The sequence below is a fragment of the Podarcis raffonei genome, chromosome 1, assembly GCF_027172205.1.
Source record: "Podarcis raffonei isolate rPodRaf1 chromosome 1, rPodRaf1.pri, whole genome shotgun sequence".
Taxonomy (NCBI): Eukaryota; Metazoa; Chordata; class Lepidosauria; order Squamata; family Lacertidae; genus Podarcis; species Podarcis raffonei.
Window position 1 is genome coordinate 51,036,347 of NC_070602.1, and position 16,507 is coordinate 51,052,853.

At 38.7% G+C, this 16,507-nt stretch overlaps 1 protein-coding gene across 7 annotated transcripts in view; it reads left to right on the forward strand.

Moving 5' to 3' along the window:
- PHF21A (PHD finger protein 21A) overlaps positions 1-16,507 on the forward strand; it is a 135,220-nt gene that overhangs the window by 28,689 nt on the left and 90,024 nt on the right. For all 7 annotated transcript variants that reach the window (XM_053387300.1, XM_053387291.1, XM_053387312.1 and 4 more), the window contains exons 2-3: positions 11,687-11,728; positions 12,719-12,876. In XM_053387300.1, coding sequence (XP_053243275.1) covers positions 12,823-12,876 — 54 coding nt within the window. In that variant the 5' untranslated portion in view covers positions 11,687-11,728; positions 12,719-12,822. The remainder of the gene's footprint in view (positions 1-11,686; positions 11,729-12,718; positions 12,877-16,507) is intronic.

The following is a 16,507-nucleotide window of genomic DNA, read 5'->3' on the forward strand; positions in this document are numbered from 1 at the left end:
ATGCACAATAAATTTAAAACCAGAAAAACACAATTACAGGTAATCAGCGATAGTATTAAAGCAACACTCAGTGTATTTGGTTTCCATAAGACCACAAAAATAAAGCAACACAAGAAATACAGCATAAAAGCCTTAACTGCTGAGTATATGTATGTCTGTGTTTTGGCAGATTAGTGCACTCTGATTACAGTATCTAACAAATATGTATTTTGCATGGAGTAATGCAGCATGAGTTTGACCAAACTGCGGGAGGCAGTGGAAGACAGGAGTGCCTGGCGTGCTCTGGTCCATGGGGTCATGAAGAATTGGACATGACTAAACAACTAAACAAACAAAACAAACAATGCAACTAAACCTAAAATGTTTGAACAAAGAAGCTACTAGTGATCTGAATATTAGTTTTGTCTATGTATGACATCACTGAAGATCTTATTAAACAGTGACATTATTTGATTCATGTGTAGAAGCTGAAACCTGTTTTAAAAGTGTAACTAGCACCATCCATATACGGTAATGAAAATTGTAAGTTTGCATTATTGTTCTCACTTGAGACTGCTGTCCTCTACAGAGAGAGCTTGCAAGATCTAGCCCACTTTTACTACTAGTTTGTGATGTATAAAAAGGAATGTTTAGTAATTTGGGACCAGGGTAGTCATGTTATTAATTTAAGAATGTCTCATTATCCTGTCAATTTTATTTGTAACAGAAAATACTTTTAGATATAAATTCATCCATTTAACAGGTATTCATTTAAATGTGTTTCATTGTATTTGGTTTCCATGGAAATGGTGTACAGCTAATGTTATTTATAAGGTGAAAGTAAAATAGGGTGTCTAATGGGACCCCCTGCTGCTCTGATGAGGAGACTTTGGGGGGGTGGGAAATAAAGGCTCGTGGGATTTTGAACAAAGTTTAATGGAAGTCTCTTGTAACTGCTTGTAAAAGACCAGTATTAGCAGTAAACAAATACTTCATGGTGATTGGGAAAACATACATTGAGTTTCCCTCACCACTTATATTCCTCTTCTTTATTTTTCTAAACTTTTATTTTGTATGTATAGGACTAAAATGTTAATGGAAATTAAGAAGAGCTTTCAAAAACCTCCATGCATAGCTGAAAGTTAAGATTATGAAAATCTCCATTACAGTCACTTGTTTTCACATGTATATAATTGTCTTAAGTATTTGTTTCTGCTGACATCCTCAATTATTGGCTTCCTTCTTAAATGTCTTTTACAAAAAAACAGGCAAAACTTTCAGTCATCAATTACATACATGAAAAATGCTTCTGTTGAAGTGTTTTTGCTGCTTTCTGCTTTGTCAGCCTTACACCAAAGGGTTTTCTGAATGTAGAAATTTCATTTGGCTTGCTCCTACTTCCCAAAGTTGCTTACCACTTTGTTCAACAATGCATACTTTAATACAGATGTATAATATAGTGGGTGGAGCAGGAAGGAAGCATTGTGCTGTTCCTATTCGAGCCTCTGGGTTTGTTTTGCTTTCATTTTGAGACTTTTTCTTGTCCTTCGTACAATTTATTAATTTTTTTTAACCTTTTATCTAACACCACAATTGAAGAAGCAAAAGGGTTCCCACTCTGCCTTTCATTTATATGTTCCTGTATCACCTCTCCCTGTTAATATTTGCATTTAGGATCCCCCCCCCCAGCCTGAATTGGTGGATGTTTCTGGCAGGTGCTTTGTTGAGATTTATATATTCTTGGCAAGAAGTATGGAATCTCAAAGTGCAGTGGTATCCCTCTTGATGTTTTCTGCCCCAAAGAAGGCACAAGCTCTGATGTGATTCCTTTGTGGCTACCTATCTAAATTGCCCTCCTCATTCAGGGACTGCCTTGAGATTCCCAGTGCAGGGATATACTGGAAAACATCACGGCAGGCATAGCCTGTTTCCTCTCAACTTGTTTAGTAAAGAAAGAATGCCAACTCTATAGGCCTCCCATAAGCTATGCTATTATTCAGATGTTTGTGATCAGTTCCATTCCTGGGGTATCCATGCTCCTATATGGAACTTTGGAATCGTTTTTTTAAGAAAAATAAAAAAATAAGTGTATCCCCTTGGAGTTGACACAATTGGGAACTCTCTATTCTTAATTTGCTTTTGTTTTCGCTTTTAAACTGTTTAATACTTGTTCTTAGTTTCTAGGTATTGATGCGTACCACTTGTTGGTAGATAGATGGATAGATAATGCACACTTCTTTGACTCTTGGGTTCTTTCCAATGGCCCCATTGAATCAGAGGTAAATCATCTGTGGCCATGTTCAGAGTTTTACTTTTGCTTGGACAATGTGGTATCTACATCAGCAATATACCGTACTCTTCCATGTATAAGATGAGGTTTTTTATTGAAAAATTATGTTAGAAATTGGGGGTTGTCTATAGTGCATAGGAGGAACGTGGGATTGGTTGCTGCCACGAGCCGGAGATTGTCAGCGGCTATTGGGCGTGTTATTGTTGGCTGTGGCAAGAGCTGGTGTTGATTTGCTGTTGCTGCAGCAATTGGGCAGGTGATTGTCAGCTTCTGCTGGCGAGAGGACAGATGATAGGTGGCTTTTTGTGACGCGTGTGAGTGGCAGCGTAGGTCAGGTGGGTGAGTGATTGTCAGCATTCCCCCCCCAAAAAAGCTCAACAACTCTGTGCCACCTCTCCCAAAAAGCTCAAGAACTTTGGGCAATCTCCCCCATTTGGAGTCCCCAAAAATAGGGGGCGTCTTATATACGGGGGCATATAATACACGGAAAAATAGGTTAATTTGCATGCAGCTAGTCTTCCTCTCTTGTGGATAAAGCATGCGATATCCATTCTTATTAAATTCTGATGCTGAACTATTATTAGAGTAGTTTTGTGCATTGGTGAACACTTTCTCCATGATTAGACGAACAAGATATTAAAGGAAACACATGATTACTGCTAAAAACAGCAACCCCTGTCCTAATAGTTCAATTTATTTTCCACTTTTCCAAGGTAGTCTGTGCCCAAAGCAGCACACGGTAACCATCAGCTTACTGCGTTAATTGTGTTTTATTTTGATAAAACACAATTTTGTTTTTAAAACATCAATTTATTGCATTGTAGTGAAGTTTTCCCCATCCCATCATACTTCAGTGGCTTCTGTTTCTAGACAGTATTACTGTGCATTATTCCCACAACAGAAGCTTGAGAGATGATGTCTGAATTGTACACATGAAATAAGTAGCAACTGTGCAGTAGTTGCACTGAAAAGCCAAGTCCTTAAGCTTTGTATGGGAGCCACTATCTTCACTGTCTTCCTTTCCGATCACACAGCTTGAGGATTTCAAGTCCATATTCTTAGTAAAGAGATTCAGGCCATAAAAAGTTGAATAGTACCACATGCTTGTTAGTGATGGCGTAGCAGTTCAGCGAGAAAAGGGAATCAGACTTTTTATCATGTGCATGCAACCGCCACCTTTTCTCATGGGGCACTGTTCTCTGTTTGGGGGTACTGAGGATTACAAACATCTTCTAGAGGGTATTGATGGCTGCGCCTTTACATGTAATGTTTTTCCTTCACAGAAATAATATTGGTGTAGAGCAAAATATATACACATGTGTCTTATGTATACAGCTTATGCATTTTCTTATTACCACAAGCTCCTGTGTGTGCATTGGCTTACCCCTGTGAAGGTAAAATGTATGTAAAGTAGTCTTGTGCTATTGAGATGATTATTTCTCTTCTACTCCTATGTCTGATCCAGGATGCTGGAGGAAGCAAGAGCAGATGTCTAGTAGATACTAATCCTTCAGCTTTGTCAACCACTATGCCCTCAGTCATATTCTTACCATATGGCTGTATCTTATTGGGAGTTAAGTTTACTTATGGATTCCAATTCTGATCTCAAAGATCCCTATCCCCATGTTTTTATCGTTGCTCCGACTTCAAAATCATCCTCATGCCTCTGTAACATTCTTTTGACATGCCTACTGCCCTTTCTCCAAGTGGCTCTTCTAATAATTTCAGAACTGTTTAGAAGACAAGTAGAGGCACTGCAATAATTATGTGTGGCTTCATAACAAGGGACAGTTTCCCTTTTGTTTCTGAAAAGAATATTTTTAAGGATTGACTGTATTCCGGAAAAACAAGTTTGAAGATTAGGTCTTCTGACCCTCCTGATAACCACAGCTGCAGATATCACAGTATATTGGTCTCTTATCCAAGGAATGTTTGGGGGAAGGAGTAAACAAATACAGTGCCTGAACTTCAAAGAGCATTTCCTGATGGAAAACACGTTCAGAACAAAATAGAAACATATTACAGAACTGTGGCTTACTTTGCTTTTTTCAATTAGAATAGCCATGTGACTATTTCGTAATGTATGTTGGATTTGTGATTATCGCTCGTCTGGATGATGGCTGGGTATTTTTGCTGTTGTAGCATATTGAGTGGAATGGATATGGTGACTTTCCTGTCCCTTTTTAGTTGCATGGTTTTGTTTTCCTGCTCAGCCCAATCTTGTTCATGTTTCTTAGAAGAAAGTTCCACTGTGTTCAGTATGACTGTAAGATTATGTAAACTTCCTTGGAGTGTGAGGAAAGTATGGAAATGTCTGAAAAGTAGCATCACTCCTGTGTAGTGAAGCCATCAAAGGCCTACTTTACTATCCTGCCAGCTGTAAATAAATGCATACTGGATTTGCTGCATGATCAGAATTTGTTTTCAAATCCTACTTGTGAATTCTGGCTCAAAACACTCTTTTGTGTACAGAAACCTTCAGTATTAGTTTCTTCATCATAAGTATGAAGCCAAGCTAACTGAAACTGCAAAACTCGAAAAATTCTAGCTGTAGTAGAAGAATCTCCTGCAATATCCAGAACCATCAGTTTCATCTTCTCTTGGGTTCTAGAGGGCACTTTCATTTGAACAAAGGTAAATAGGTGGTATTCAAGAATCTACATGAAACCGCTGGGACAGATCATCAGGAGTTTTGGGGCTGGGTGTTCACCGATATGCGGATGATACCCAGCTGTACCTCTTGTTTAAATCAGAACCAGTGAAGGTGGTGAATGTCTTCTGTGAGTGTCTAGAGGCATTTGGAGGGTGGATGGCAGTCAATGGATTGAGGTTGAATCCTGACAAGACAGAAGTACTGTTTCTGAGGGATAGGTGGTGGGCAGGTGTGGGGGACTCCGTGGGCCTGAATGGGGTTACTGTGTCCCTGAAGGAACAGGTTAGCAGCCTTGGGGTCATTTTGGACTTACAGCTGTCCATGGAAGTGCAGATCAATTCTGTGTCCAGGGTGACTGTCTACCAGCTCCATCTGGTATGCCAACTGAGACTCTACCTCCCTGTGCACTGTCTTGCCTGAGTGGTACATGATCTGGTTAACTCCTGCTTGCACCACTGAAATGCACTCTGCACAGGGCTACTTTGAAGGTGACTCGGAAACCACAACTAATCCAGAATGCAGCTGCTACACTGGTAACTGGGAGCCGCCGCTGGGACCATCTAACACAGGTTTTGAAAGATCTGCATTGGCTGCTAGTATGTTTCTGAGTGTTGGTGCAGACCTTTAAAGCCCTACATGGGCTCGGCCCTGTATACATGAAGGAGAGTCTCCACTCCCAGTGTTCACCCTGGGCACTGAGATCCAGCTTTGAGGTCCTTTTAGCAGTTCCTTCACTGCAAGAAGTGAAGTTACAGGGAACCAGGCAGAGGGCCTTCTCGGTGGGGGCACCTGCCCTGTGAAACACCCACCTGTCAGATGTCAAATAGCTAAATAACTACACAGCTTTCCAAAGACATCAGAAGACAGCCCTGCATCGGGAAGTTTTTCATGTTTGATATCTCACTGCTTTAATATTATGTGGGAAACCACCCAGAATGGCTGGGGGAATCCGATTGGATGGGTGGGGTGTAAGTAAATAATAATAATAATAATAATAATAATAATAATAATAATAATAATAATACCACCTTCTGTGCATTTTGCACAGGTAGTTGTACTCAGTGATGTCATGCAATGATATACCAGAGTTCCTCTCAGATAGTCTTCCTGTAGAAAGGAAATAATTTGCCTTTCTGAAGTGTACATAGACACTCTGAAAAGGTATGCTATGAGTTCAAAGGAAAGTTTAGAAACATTGATAAAGTTTTTTTTTAAAAAAAATCTGCACTCCTCCTTTCTAATTGTGTCTGTTGAGCTGTCCATTGAGCAGGTTTCTCCATGTTTTTATTCACAGCAACATGGAAATAAAACTGATTTTCGAAGTAATAAGATAAAATATCTTTGTTTTAATCAGAATTATTTCATATTGAATTTCAGTTAGAGTAAGTGTCCTTTCCCTGGCTTAAAATACCTAAATCTAATATGAACAACTTTGTCTGCACTCATAATACCTTAAAAACTCACTGACATTTTAGTAAACCCTGCTTTTTATGTAAAAGAATAAATCAGGACAGGAAAGTAATCTTAGGTTGTGCATTATAATTATGCCATTGTGGGTCTGTTTTGTAGTATTGTTCAGACTATGAACCTTTGGACTGTTGATTAAATTGCATGGACATTTATTTTATATGACATTGTGAAATTCTCTTCTGCAGAGTATCAGCTCTTCCTCCTGCATAGTTCTAAGCACATCTTCACATGTAATGGGTGTGCTTAGTGTCATAAGAACATAAGATGATCTTGCTGGATCAGGCCAATGGCCCATTTAGCCCAGTATCCTGTTATCCAGTGGCTAACTAGATACCTGTGGGAAATCTGCAAGCAGGATTTGAGCACAAGAACAACACCCCCTCCACAGTTTCTAGCAACTGGTATTTGGAAGCATACTATATACTGCCTCTGATTGTGGAGGCAGAGCATAGCCACCAAGGCTGTGGGAGCGAATTCTACAGTTGTTCTATATGCTGCACGAAGAAGTACTTTCTGTGTGTGTGTGTGTGTGTGTGTGTGTGTGTGTGTGTGTTTGTGTACAGAGCCAAATAGAAATACTTACTTTCATAATTGCTTCCCTAAGCAGAAATAAATTCTGTGGCTCAAAGGCTATGAAGGTTGAATAAACAGGGGTCAGGGGCTATGCTCCTGGTATTGTAAAAGCTTACTTTTGTTGCAAACACAGATTTCATTTATTACAGCAACCAATCAGTAACTACATGAATTAGAAAGTTGGAAACTTGATTTTATCAATCACTTTCAATCCAGCCCTTTTCTTGGCGTTTTAATTTGGTTATAAAAATGATCCATCCTGTATAGGGACAACCTAACATGCGAGTTGTACTTTCCAGCTGTGTTATTATTTGTGGTGTAGTAGCAATTTTTTGATCTTTTTAGAAAAATAATCCTTTTTTATGATTCACTTCTGAGTACTACTTAGCCCTTCTTTTTTAGACTGATTCCTGCGCTTCATTCTTGCTCTTATGGTAGACTTCTCAGGAGGAGCTTGGGAAGAGGGAGAGAACATTGTTGCACTGAGCTAAGATTATAGATGCAACTAGAAGTGAGGTTCAGCTTATCCTTTTCCCTAATGTGCACCCCTCTCATGTGCAGAAGTATGTGTCCATGGAAGAGCATTTGATCATGCAAGCACTTACCTGTAGTCTGAAGCCCAATCGGAAGCCTGCCGCCTCCATGAAAACTAGTCTTTCGTGTGTCCACAAAGGAGATTGCTCCCTTATAGTATAATCCCAGCTTCTTTGCCCATAGCCCAAGATGGATGAGATGAAAAGAATTAATTTTATTCTGTCTCTTTATTTTAGAGGAATATAATAGGTTTAAGCTTTATTACAGAGAGTCAATTTAAAATTCATATTTTTTTAAACTCCTATTTTTGTCATTCTTGAAAATGCATTGCTTGTTTGCTAGATAATTAGCTTTTAACTTAGTGTGGTTTTTTATTTTTTAGAAGCTGCACTTGCATAGAAATCGAAATTCAATTAAAATGCTCAAAAGCAGCATTTTAAAATTTGTTGCTATTAAATAAAATTACATTAAATGTGTTGGATTGTACACAAATGAAAGGAGAAATGTTTCTGTTAAGCAGGAACTGACAGTAGTAATTAAGGGAAAAGCTTTTTCTGCACAAGGAAAAAATGTAGTCCAGGTACCTCGGAGATGGAAACATTTTAATATCATGGCATTTTGTTGTTTTTGAGGGAAAAAGCTAGGTGACTGATTTTCACTCATCTGTCTGGACTCAGGGGGCCACTCTTAAGGTGGTGATAGCCTACTTCCTCTCCCTGCCTAAACCATTTTTTGTTGTTCTTTTGCCCAGTTTGCCATAGCCTTATTTACAAACAGTATCTGTCTAAAAACCTCTATGCATTTCCAATTCCTGACTGACAGCAACCTTGCTGGACACTAGACTGAATATACGTACCTTCTGAACACTCAAGAATATTACAGCCACAAGCTTGACAAAATCTATACCATTTGACCCTGTTCACTGTGACCCAGAACAAGCATATTACATGTGACTTCCAAGTTTTTCTGAATTAAAGCTTTCTCCTCTTTTAAAGTAGCTGCTACATTTCCGTTACTAAGCCGTGCTGGCTAGGCTACTGATGTTTGAAAACTGATCTCTGCTGCCTTGGAGTTTAAAAACTTGTTCTGCTAAAATAAAAAGCAGATCTTGTCAGACTCCTTATAAAGCTTATATCCATGCTAAATTGATTAATTTCATTAAACAGATCCATAGTCAAAATGCTTCTTCAGACAAGTAGAGATACTAGAAGAAAACACCCAGCTGGGTGGTATTGCGCTTGTGAGAGAGGTTGTGGATGGACAAAAGGGAAATAGAAAAATGTATTTTAATAAATAATATATTTCTCCTGAAGAATATATCCAGTTCTGGAAAGTTTTGGGACTTATTTTATTAAACAATACAATAATTTCACAACTATTAGTTTTAATCTCCGTACTGTTTGTTTTCAGTGCTGTGTTTCTAGAAAAAGAGGTACCAGAACTCACCATGAACCCCTTCCTTGTTCTCTTATAATGGCAATGGCACCCACCTGAAAGGTGCCAGAACTGAGTTCCAGTGAGTTCCAGATGGAAAAAGCCCTGGTTTGTTTATTTTTAAAATGTTTCAACATGAGCATTTGAATGTTCTCTGAGTACAGAGATATGCAAAGTTTGCTTTCTAGTATGTGAGAGCTTCTTGCTTAGTGGCACTTGGGTCATCTTGATTGCTCTTCTTGAGTCTTGCTTCTATAGTAACTACATAGGTGAGGTTGCATACAGAACTGATGCAGAAGGCATTGATTTTTATTGGCATCTCTGGCAGTCTCATGTATGCTGCTTTGATTTACATGATCGAAGAAAGAAAAATATATAAGTGGAATAACAAGCATGTGTGTATATATATAGTCAATGAATACCTCAGAATTCCACTCTTCAGATAATTTTAGCTCTGAACTACTTATTCTGAAATACATTTTTGTCACTTCATGTACTTAAACATAACTGTTACAGGTATTTGAGACGTGCAACAAAGTTTGGTAGAAAATATTCTGTTCTCCCCTGGTTTTAAAAGTATTAAATTTGAACTGCAGAACAAATATTGGGGGCCAAAGTTCGATTTAATAGTAATAAGTAACTCACACCATGCAGGAGAAAACACTTTCTAAAGGTATATCATAGAACTGTAGAGTTGGAAGGGACCACAAAGGTCATCTACTTCAGTCCCCTGCAATGCAGGAATCTTTTGCCCAACGTGAGGCTCGAACCCACAAACCTGAGATTAAGAGTCTCATGCTCTACTGACTGAGCTATATGATTTAGTTTGTTGTCTTTCTGTAAGGTGCATAAATTGTTTGCCATATGTGATACATATGTTTTCTGCATAACCTCCACGCAGTTACAGTGTCTGTGTCCCCTCTAACTACATAAACCACGACAGGAAGGGGTTGTCAGGTGCCTGAGCCAGCACTGTGCCCCAAGAGTCTGACTGCATTCATTCAAATTCATACCCGACCCTTTAATCTAGTTATCAGGGCAGTTTGCATAAAATAAAGTACAAAAAAATTAAACATGCACACAGTAAAGCTGAAAGCAGATCTGTAAAGCAGCACAAGAAAAAAGTTTCAAGTCTGAAGCTACCTGGCAAATCTGTCTTTGGAGCTTTCCAGAGCTGGGGTGCTACCACTTCAAAACCCTTTCTCTATCAACCCACTAGACTGCAGATGGTGGAGGAACTCTGAGAAGTCCCAAACTTTAAACGGCAAGACCAACATCTTGATTGGGGTCTAGAAACCTGCAATTGTGTGGTAGAAGATTTGCTGCAGGGAGAGATAAGCAAGTTTGAGACAGTGTGGAGCTCCACAGTCCAGCTGCTTTCCTGCTCTTGTGCACATGAGTTTCCTCAAGTCTCTCACATTTTTGTAGGGTGGAAAAAAATGAGAAGCATATAAGCTATACCCATATGACATAATGCTTATGTGATAAGATAGTCAAGAAACAAAGTGTTGGTGTCTGTTGAGAATACTATGCACCCATGTCTGTTGGTTTAAATTGTGGATTTTTTTAAATTTTAGATTAGCTGGTTCCAATTCACTGTTCTCTAGATCTTGGGTAGAAATTGCCACTGTAGGGAAGGCTATGTTGCCTTCCCTGAAGTCATTGGGTAATGTTGCAAGTTGAAAAAAGAAGCCACTCTCAAAGATTGCAGTATTTTCTTCCTGTTGTATTTGTTTGTTTTTAAATGGTACTGGCTTTGTTCAGAATCTGAGTTATGGAGAAATAAAAGTCCAAACCGGCAAGTAGAGTCAATGAACAGTAAGCACACAAAATATCATTAAGAATAACTGTTTGTGGTCTTTATTTAGCATCTTACGTTCTCATGCAGATAGGTCCTTAACTTTGAATGTAGGAGCAATAGAAATTTAACTCCCTTTCTTTGATGTTGGCTATTTCAAACTATGAGTAGTACTTGTGGGGTGGAGGCTGTGGTCTTAAATACAGTACTATGCCTATACATGGTCCCTAGCAATGCCAGGACCCAAGCTCCATTTAGTTTTCCTGCCTGGATGCTTTTCAAACAGGCAGAGCAGACAGGCACAGCAGCCAGGACAACCATGGAGCAGGCAAGCTGTTTTGTTGTCATCTGGTCCAAGCTCTACATTTGTTTCTACACTGCCATTTTGTCTGCCATTTGCTTGGCTGGAGAGATGTCCCAGGCATATTGTAACTGAATACACCCCCCAATTCTGACATCTGCTGGCTGGGAAGCCTTTTAGCCAGGCCAACATGGGTGGCATCTCTCCAAAGGGAGGAGTTGCCTTTTGGAAACTGCTTTAAGTGTGCCACAAGGCCAAGTGTCAGCCTAATGTTTGGAGGATAGGTAGGATCTTAAGGTTGTGGTTGTGGCAGGTTTTGTGCAGCCTAGGATAATTGGTAGACATTTGGCCTTTTAGGTGTTTTCTTCCTTCTTGGGATTCTGATTCTGATTTAATTTAGTTTTAATAAACATACAAGAATGAGGGAGATTGAATAGTTTCTACTTCACATCATTTTTGTCCATTTGGCAAAGGAATTTGAACTCCTTTCTGGTTTAGCACAGACTGTAATAGAGCTTTTCCTTGATATATTAAACTTACTTCTCTCTTTTTTCTGACTTGCCATAATTTCTTTAAAAATATTTGTTTGCCAGTCTGAATGCATTTTTTGTTAACTGTACTATCTGCTGATTCCTCCTTGTTTCTTTTTTGTAGGGGGGAAACAGAGCTGAAGAGAATACTTGTTTTCCAAAACTGGTAAGCTATTTTCGTTCTCCCCTCCCCCTTCTTTGGTTATGTTGAACTTCTAGTCAGAATAAACGTTTTGTTTAGTGAAATCCCTAAAATAAGCAATGAAGATTTATTGTGTAAAATGTTCATTTCTTATTCTAGTGTTTCAGATAAGGGACTTGAAGCACTTTCTGTCACATTCATGTCAAACTTGACCAAATAAATCAAAACATGATAGGTACAATGTTCATTATTACAGTCGACTTGCAACTTGTGTGCATTTAACCAGCATGTAGTTACAGAAATTGAACACATGCTTCCAGGGCCCTGGGAAGTTCTCACGCAGGCTTTGTGAGGTTCCTGCAAAATATTGTGGGAGCTTCCAGAGCCAGTGCAAGAGCCTTCAAAGCCTTGTGGAGTGTTTGTGTGTGTGGTAAGGCCCGCTTAGTGTGACGGCTCCAGAAAGGTTTTGTGGGGGTGGTTCCTGGGTTGTTCTGGCTATATGCAATTTTGGCTCCATGTACAATCCCCAGAACCTAACCCCACTCAAGTTTCAAGTCAACTGTATAGTTTTGTTTTGTTTTTAGTTAACTGATTTGTATGACCTGCTGAGCATTTTGATTTTGAAAGTCGTTCCAACTGCCTTATAAATTGGATGTAAGAAGAGCTGTTCCTGTTAATCTACTCATTCAATGCCATTTTATTTGCACGAAGTACACTAATATTGATATACATCTGCCTAATTGCTACTTGTGAATGTATATATTGCCTGTTCTCATTTGTGTAATTTAATAAATCACTGTGAAATTAAGTTGCTTGGTCAAACTTGCTTCTGAATTAACATGTAGTTCTTAGCTCTTGAGCTTTTTAACACAGATATGCTGCAAGGGGATCCACTGTGTTGGGCACGTGCCCTCCATTACAAAGCCTTGAGATAAAAGACAAGAATCTTGTACAATATATGACAAGTTGATGTCCCCACCCCCTTTCCTGATAAAAGTAACACATATTTTGCAGCTGCAGCGTAAAGAACAGAATATTTCCTTTACTCTGAAGCAAGTGTCTGAAGGTGGTGGGGATTTAGTAACCTCAACAGCTCAAGAAAGTGGAGAAGGTAGAGAATGGAGTTGCAGACTCTACAGGAGGCTCTGAAAGTGGAAATTCAGGTTCACCAGGTAAATTGCATTCTCTGCCTTGTGTATCTTACTTGAAATAGTAAAAGGGGTTGTTCGACTTCAGAAGTTCAGACCAAATACTAATAGTTGCTTGATTCTTAAGTTCTGGTGTGCTTGTAAGTATCATGCTATAGTGCACATTTTATCTGTTTTAATTTATTGACTTCATAGCCCACCATATATTGTGAGCTCAAAGTGGTTTTCATCTGCTTTCCCCAGACACGACGCAAATACTTCTGTCCCCATGGTGCTTATAGTTGGAATAATTTGGATAATTAAAAGCTTAGGGTATAAGAGAGCTAGAAGAAATTAAAAATTACAATTCATAAAGATAAAAAAGTGATTAAAGGGCTTAGTTGTATCTGTTGTCCCAATATTTTCTAGTCTCTCTAACTCATAGTTTTCTCTATTAGCTGAACTCACAATCCAAGTTTTCCCAAAGTTTGAGAAACAGAGCAAGCATACAACAAACGGGCCCTTTGGAGTAGCAGCAACAGGTCTTACAATCTTTCTCCTCCTTTTCAGCTCATAAATTTCAACTATTGAATCTGAATTCATCATCTCCAATCCTTATACAACATTAAAAAGAAAAAGAAATATGGACTATATTGACTTCATTTCGTTTATGAATTGTTTTCCATGAACAACACCCTGAAGAACAGAAACTTCACTTACAAATATCAACTTTACAAACATATATAAAATCCAAAATAAAGCCTTCACTTAAAAGGCTTATGGGGGGCGGGGGGAGTAAGATCTTCCATAGTCACCAAGAAGATAATAGAGATGGTGCTTGTCTGATATTACTGAGAGGGCATTCTAGTGGGTAGGTAGGTGTTGCTAAAATGATTTCACAGGAAGTTTTGTATAGAACTTTTGAAAATAGTAAATACAGCATGTTTGTAGATGAAAGAGTGTGTTTTTTATTTATTTATTAAAAAAATGAGTCTTATTCGTGTTTGGATTTTCAGAGCTCTAAGGACATAATCCTACTAAGTTAACAAGCTTTTCCTCTGAAGAAACACCTTTAAGACAGTTCTTATAACTTTAGAAAAGAGCCATTAGAACCAACCTGGCCTACATTTATTATCAGGACCTGGGCAGTTGAGCTGTGAGGAACATTTTCAGCTGTGTCAATTGGGTTTTCGGTGAACCCCCAGCATAGGTTAGGTAAGATTGCTATAGTCTATAGGGGTTCTAGGTTCCCTCCAGGATCTAATTCTGGCTGAGTCCCAATTTTAAGTGTTTATAGCAGGTGTGGAACAGTAAGGACAGATGAGAGAATTCTGTGAACTGACCGTCTTGCTGCCTACTATCTCCCTGCCTGAGCTGGTGTGAAATTAGAGACCAATTCAAGTGTTGAGGATCCTCTAAGCAATGCCAAGGCTTAGGGTGGTGGTTTATTATTTTCAAGGTGGTGGTGGTGTTGTGTTGTGGTGGTGGTTAGGGTTTGCTTTCCCTGAGTTATCCCAAAGCAATTTGCAATATAATAAAAACATATATAAAACAATTACCAGGTATATGTATAAAAACAGTTAAAGCAATTGCATATGTAAGACATTAAAAACAACAACATCAATTATAAATATAAAAACAGTCTCAAAAAATAGCACATACATAAAAACAATTCAGATCCAGTACAGTTACCAACTGGGATAAAGATCTCTATTTAAAAGTATTATAGAAAGAGCCACTGAAAAGGCAATAAGAGAAGGTGTCTGCCTGATATACAATAGCTTTAACTGCCATCCTCACAATTGTGGTTTGTTGTAACATGGCAACAGCCTATACATGTTATAGGCTACATTCCAGATTTATTTTTTTAAAAGATGATATGCTTCTCATATGTGCTGCATAGCATGGCAGGACAGAATCTCAAGCAAAGATATACTCTGAATTTTCTGTCTTCCAGTGTGAACAGTTCATTCAGTGCTGATGACCGTGTTGAAAATATATTATAAGCCAGTGGATCAGTGATATTTTACACTGGGTATATTTCAAAGTGGTTTACTTCTAGATTTCAACATGGTTAACTCTAAACAATAGATGGCAGGCATGGTTTACTTATTGTACAGTGTACTTGTTTTAAGATCTCAAGTTTGACAATTTCCAACCTGTTTCTAATGTGAAAGCAATAAACCAGCCTCTATTTCTGTGTTACTTGCTAGTAGGTTCAATTTTTGTGGAACTTTTATGTAATTTAAGCAAGAGCTCAGTACAAAAATAACTTGAACGGAATCTAACATAGCGCTAAATGAACATTCCACCAGTGCAAGAATTTTTCCTTGCACAGTGGGACATTCAACCCCTCTCCTCCTCCCTACGCTGTGGAGAACATTTATGCACATGGAAACTTGCAAATTGCTCAGAAAGTGCACAGTCCTACACCCCAAATGGAGCAGGTGAGGCCCACTAAGGTCAGTGGGAACTAGTCACAAGTAAATTTGTATAGATGTTTGTAATTGTGAAAGATCCATCAGACTTGGGATATTCATTGAGCATATTTTATAGCAAATAATCTTTGCTAGACAGATCCCGTCATTGATTGCATTGTTTGCATAGACATTGCTAACAACATTGTGGGTATCTTTGAATGTAAATTCAACTGCACAGTCAACTTTATCCTCTCAGACCTGAGTTCTTTTCAGACTAAATCAAAGCTCTTGTAGACAATTCTGACACCATTTTCTAACATTAAGGTAGATGCTGTGGGTTTGTACATAAATAAATATTTCTCTCATGTAGTTGACCAGCTCACTGGTAACACTGACTCATATACAGACTGAGAAACATGGTTGTGTGGAATTATTTACAGAAGTGAGACATTTACGACAAAACAAAATATGGAGAACAGTTCTTCACAAGTTGTGCATGGCTTGCCCTTATGCAGGACATGTAAATATAAAGGCCAACAGCTCTTGCCTTCAGATTACCAAACCATGTCAAACTTGTCCAGGATAATCTCTTAACAGTTTGAGTTTGCATTTGAAGTAGTAGAATTAGCACTGAAATAACAAGTTCTTTGGGAGATGTAGTTGATGGATCTTTCACATAGTTGCAATCATATACACGTTTATTTGGGACTAGGTGCATTTGAACTCTATGGGATTATCTGGTTTGTATGTGCTGTATGAGACTATCGTGTCAGTGATCTGCAAGCTTTCATATATGCAGATATAGCTGGAACTGAAATATTTTGATTCTAAATATAGAGTCTTCAAAAAACAGACCATTTTCAGGGAGCAACAAATGTATGCGTCTGAAAACACTTATCCACCCATTATATGGTTTGTCAGGTCAGCTTGATTGTGTCAGTCATCATCTCCAACTGGAGATCAGCACTACAAAGCTGATAGCACTAACTATGTGATTGTCTTTTATGCATAGTTCCAGCTCAGTAACCAAGGCAATACATATAGCTCTGGATACTGGATATAGTTAAACAGCATGTGAAAGCCTCAGTCTTTCACATGTATACGACTCTTGCTGGGTTGAATCCATGACTTTGCTTGCACAAACGTAAGCACCACTCATGTACAGGTTGTGGGTGAGGCACTCATTCCCTCACATCATGACATTGCACACAATTTGGAAAAGCCTGACTGTCCTGGGGCAGTTTTCCAGTGGGCAC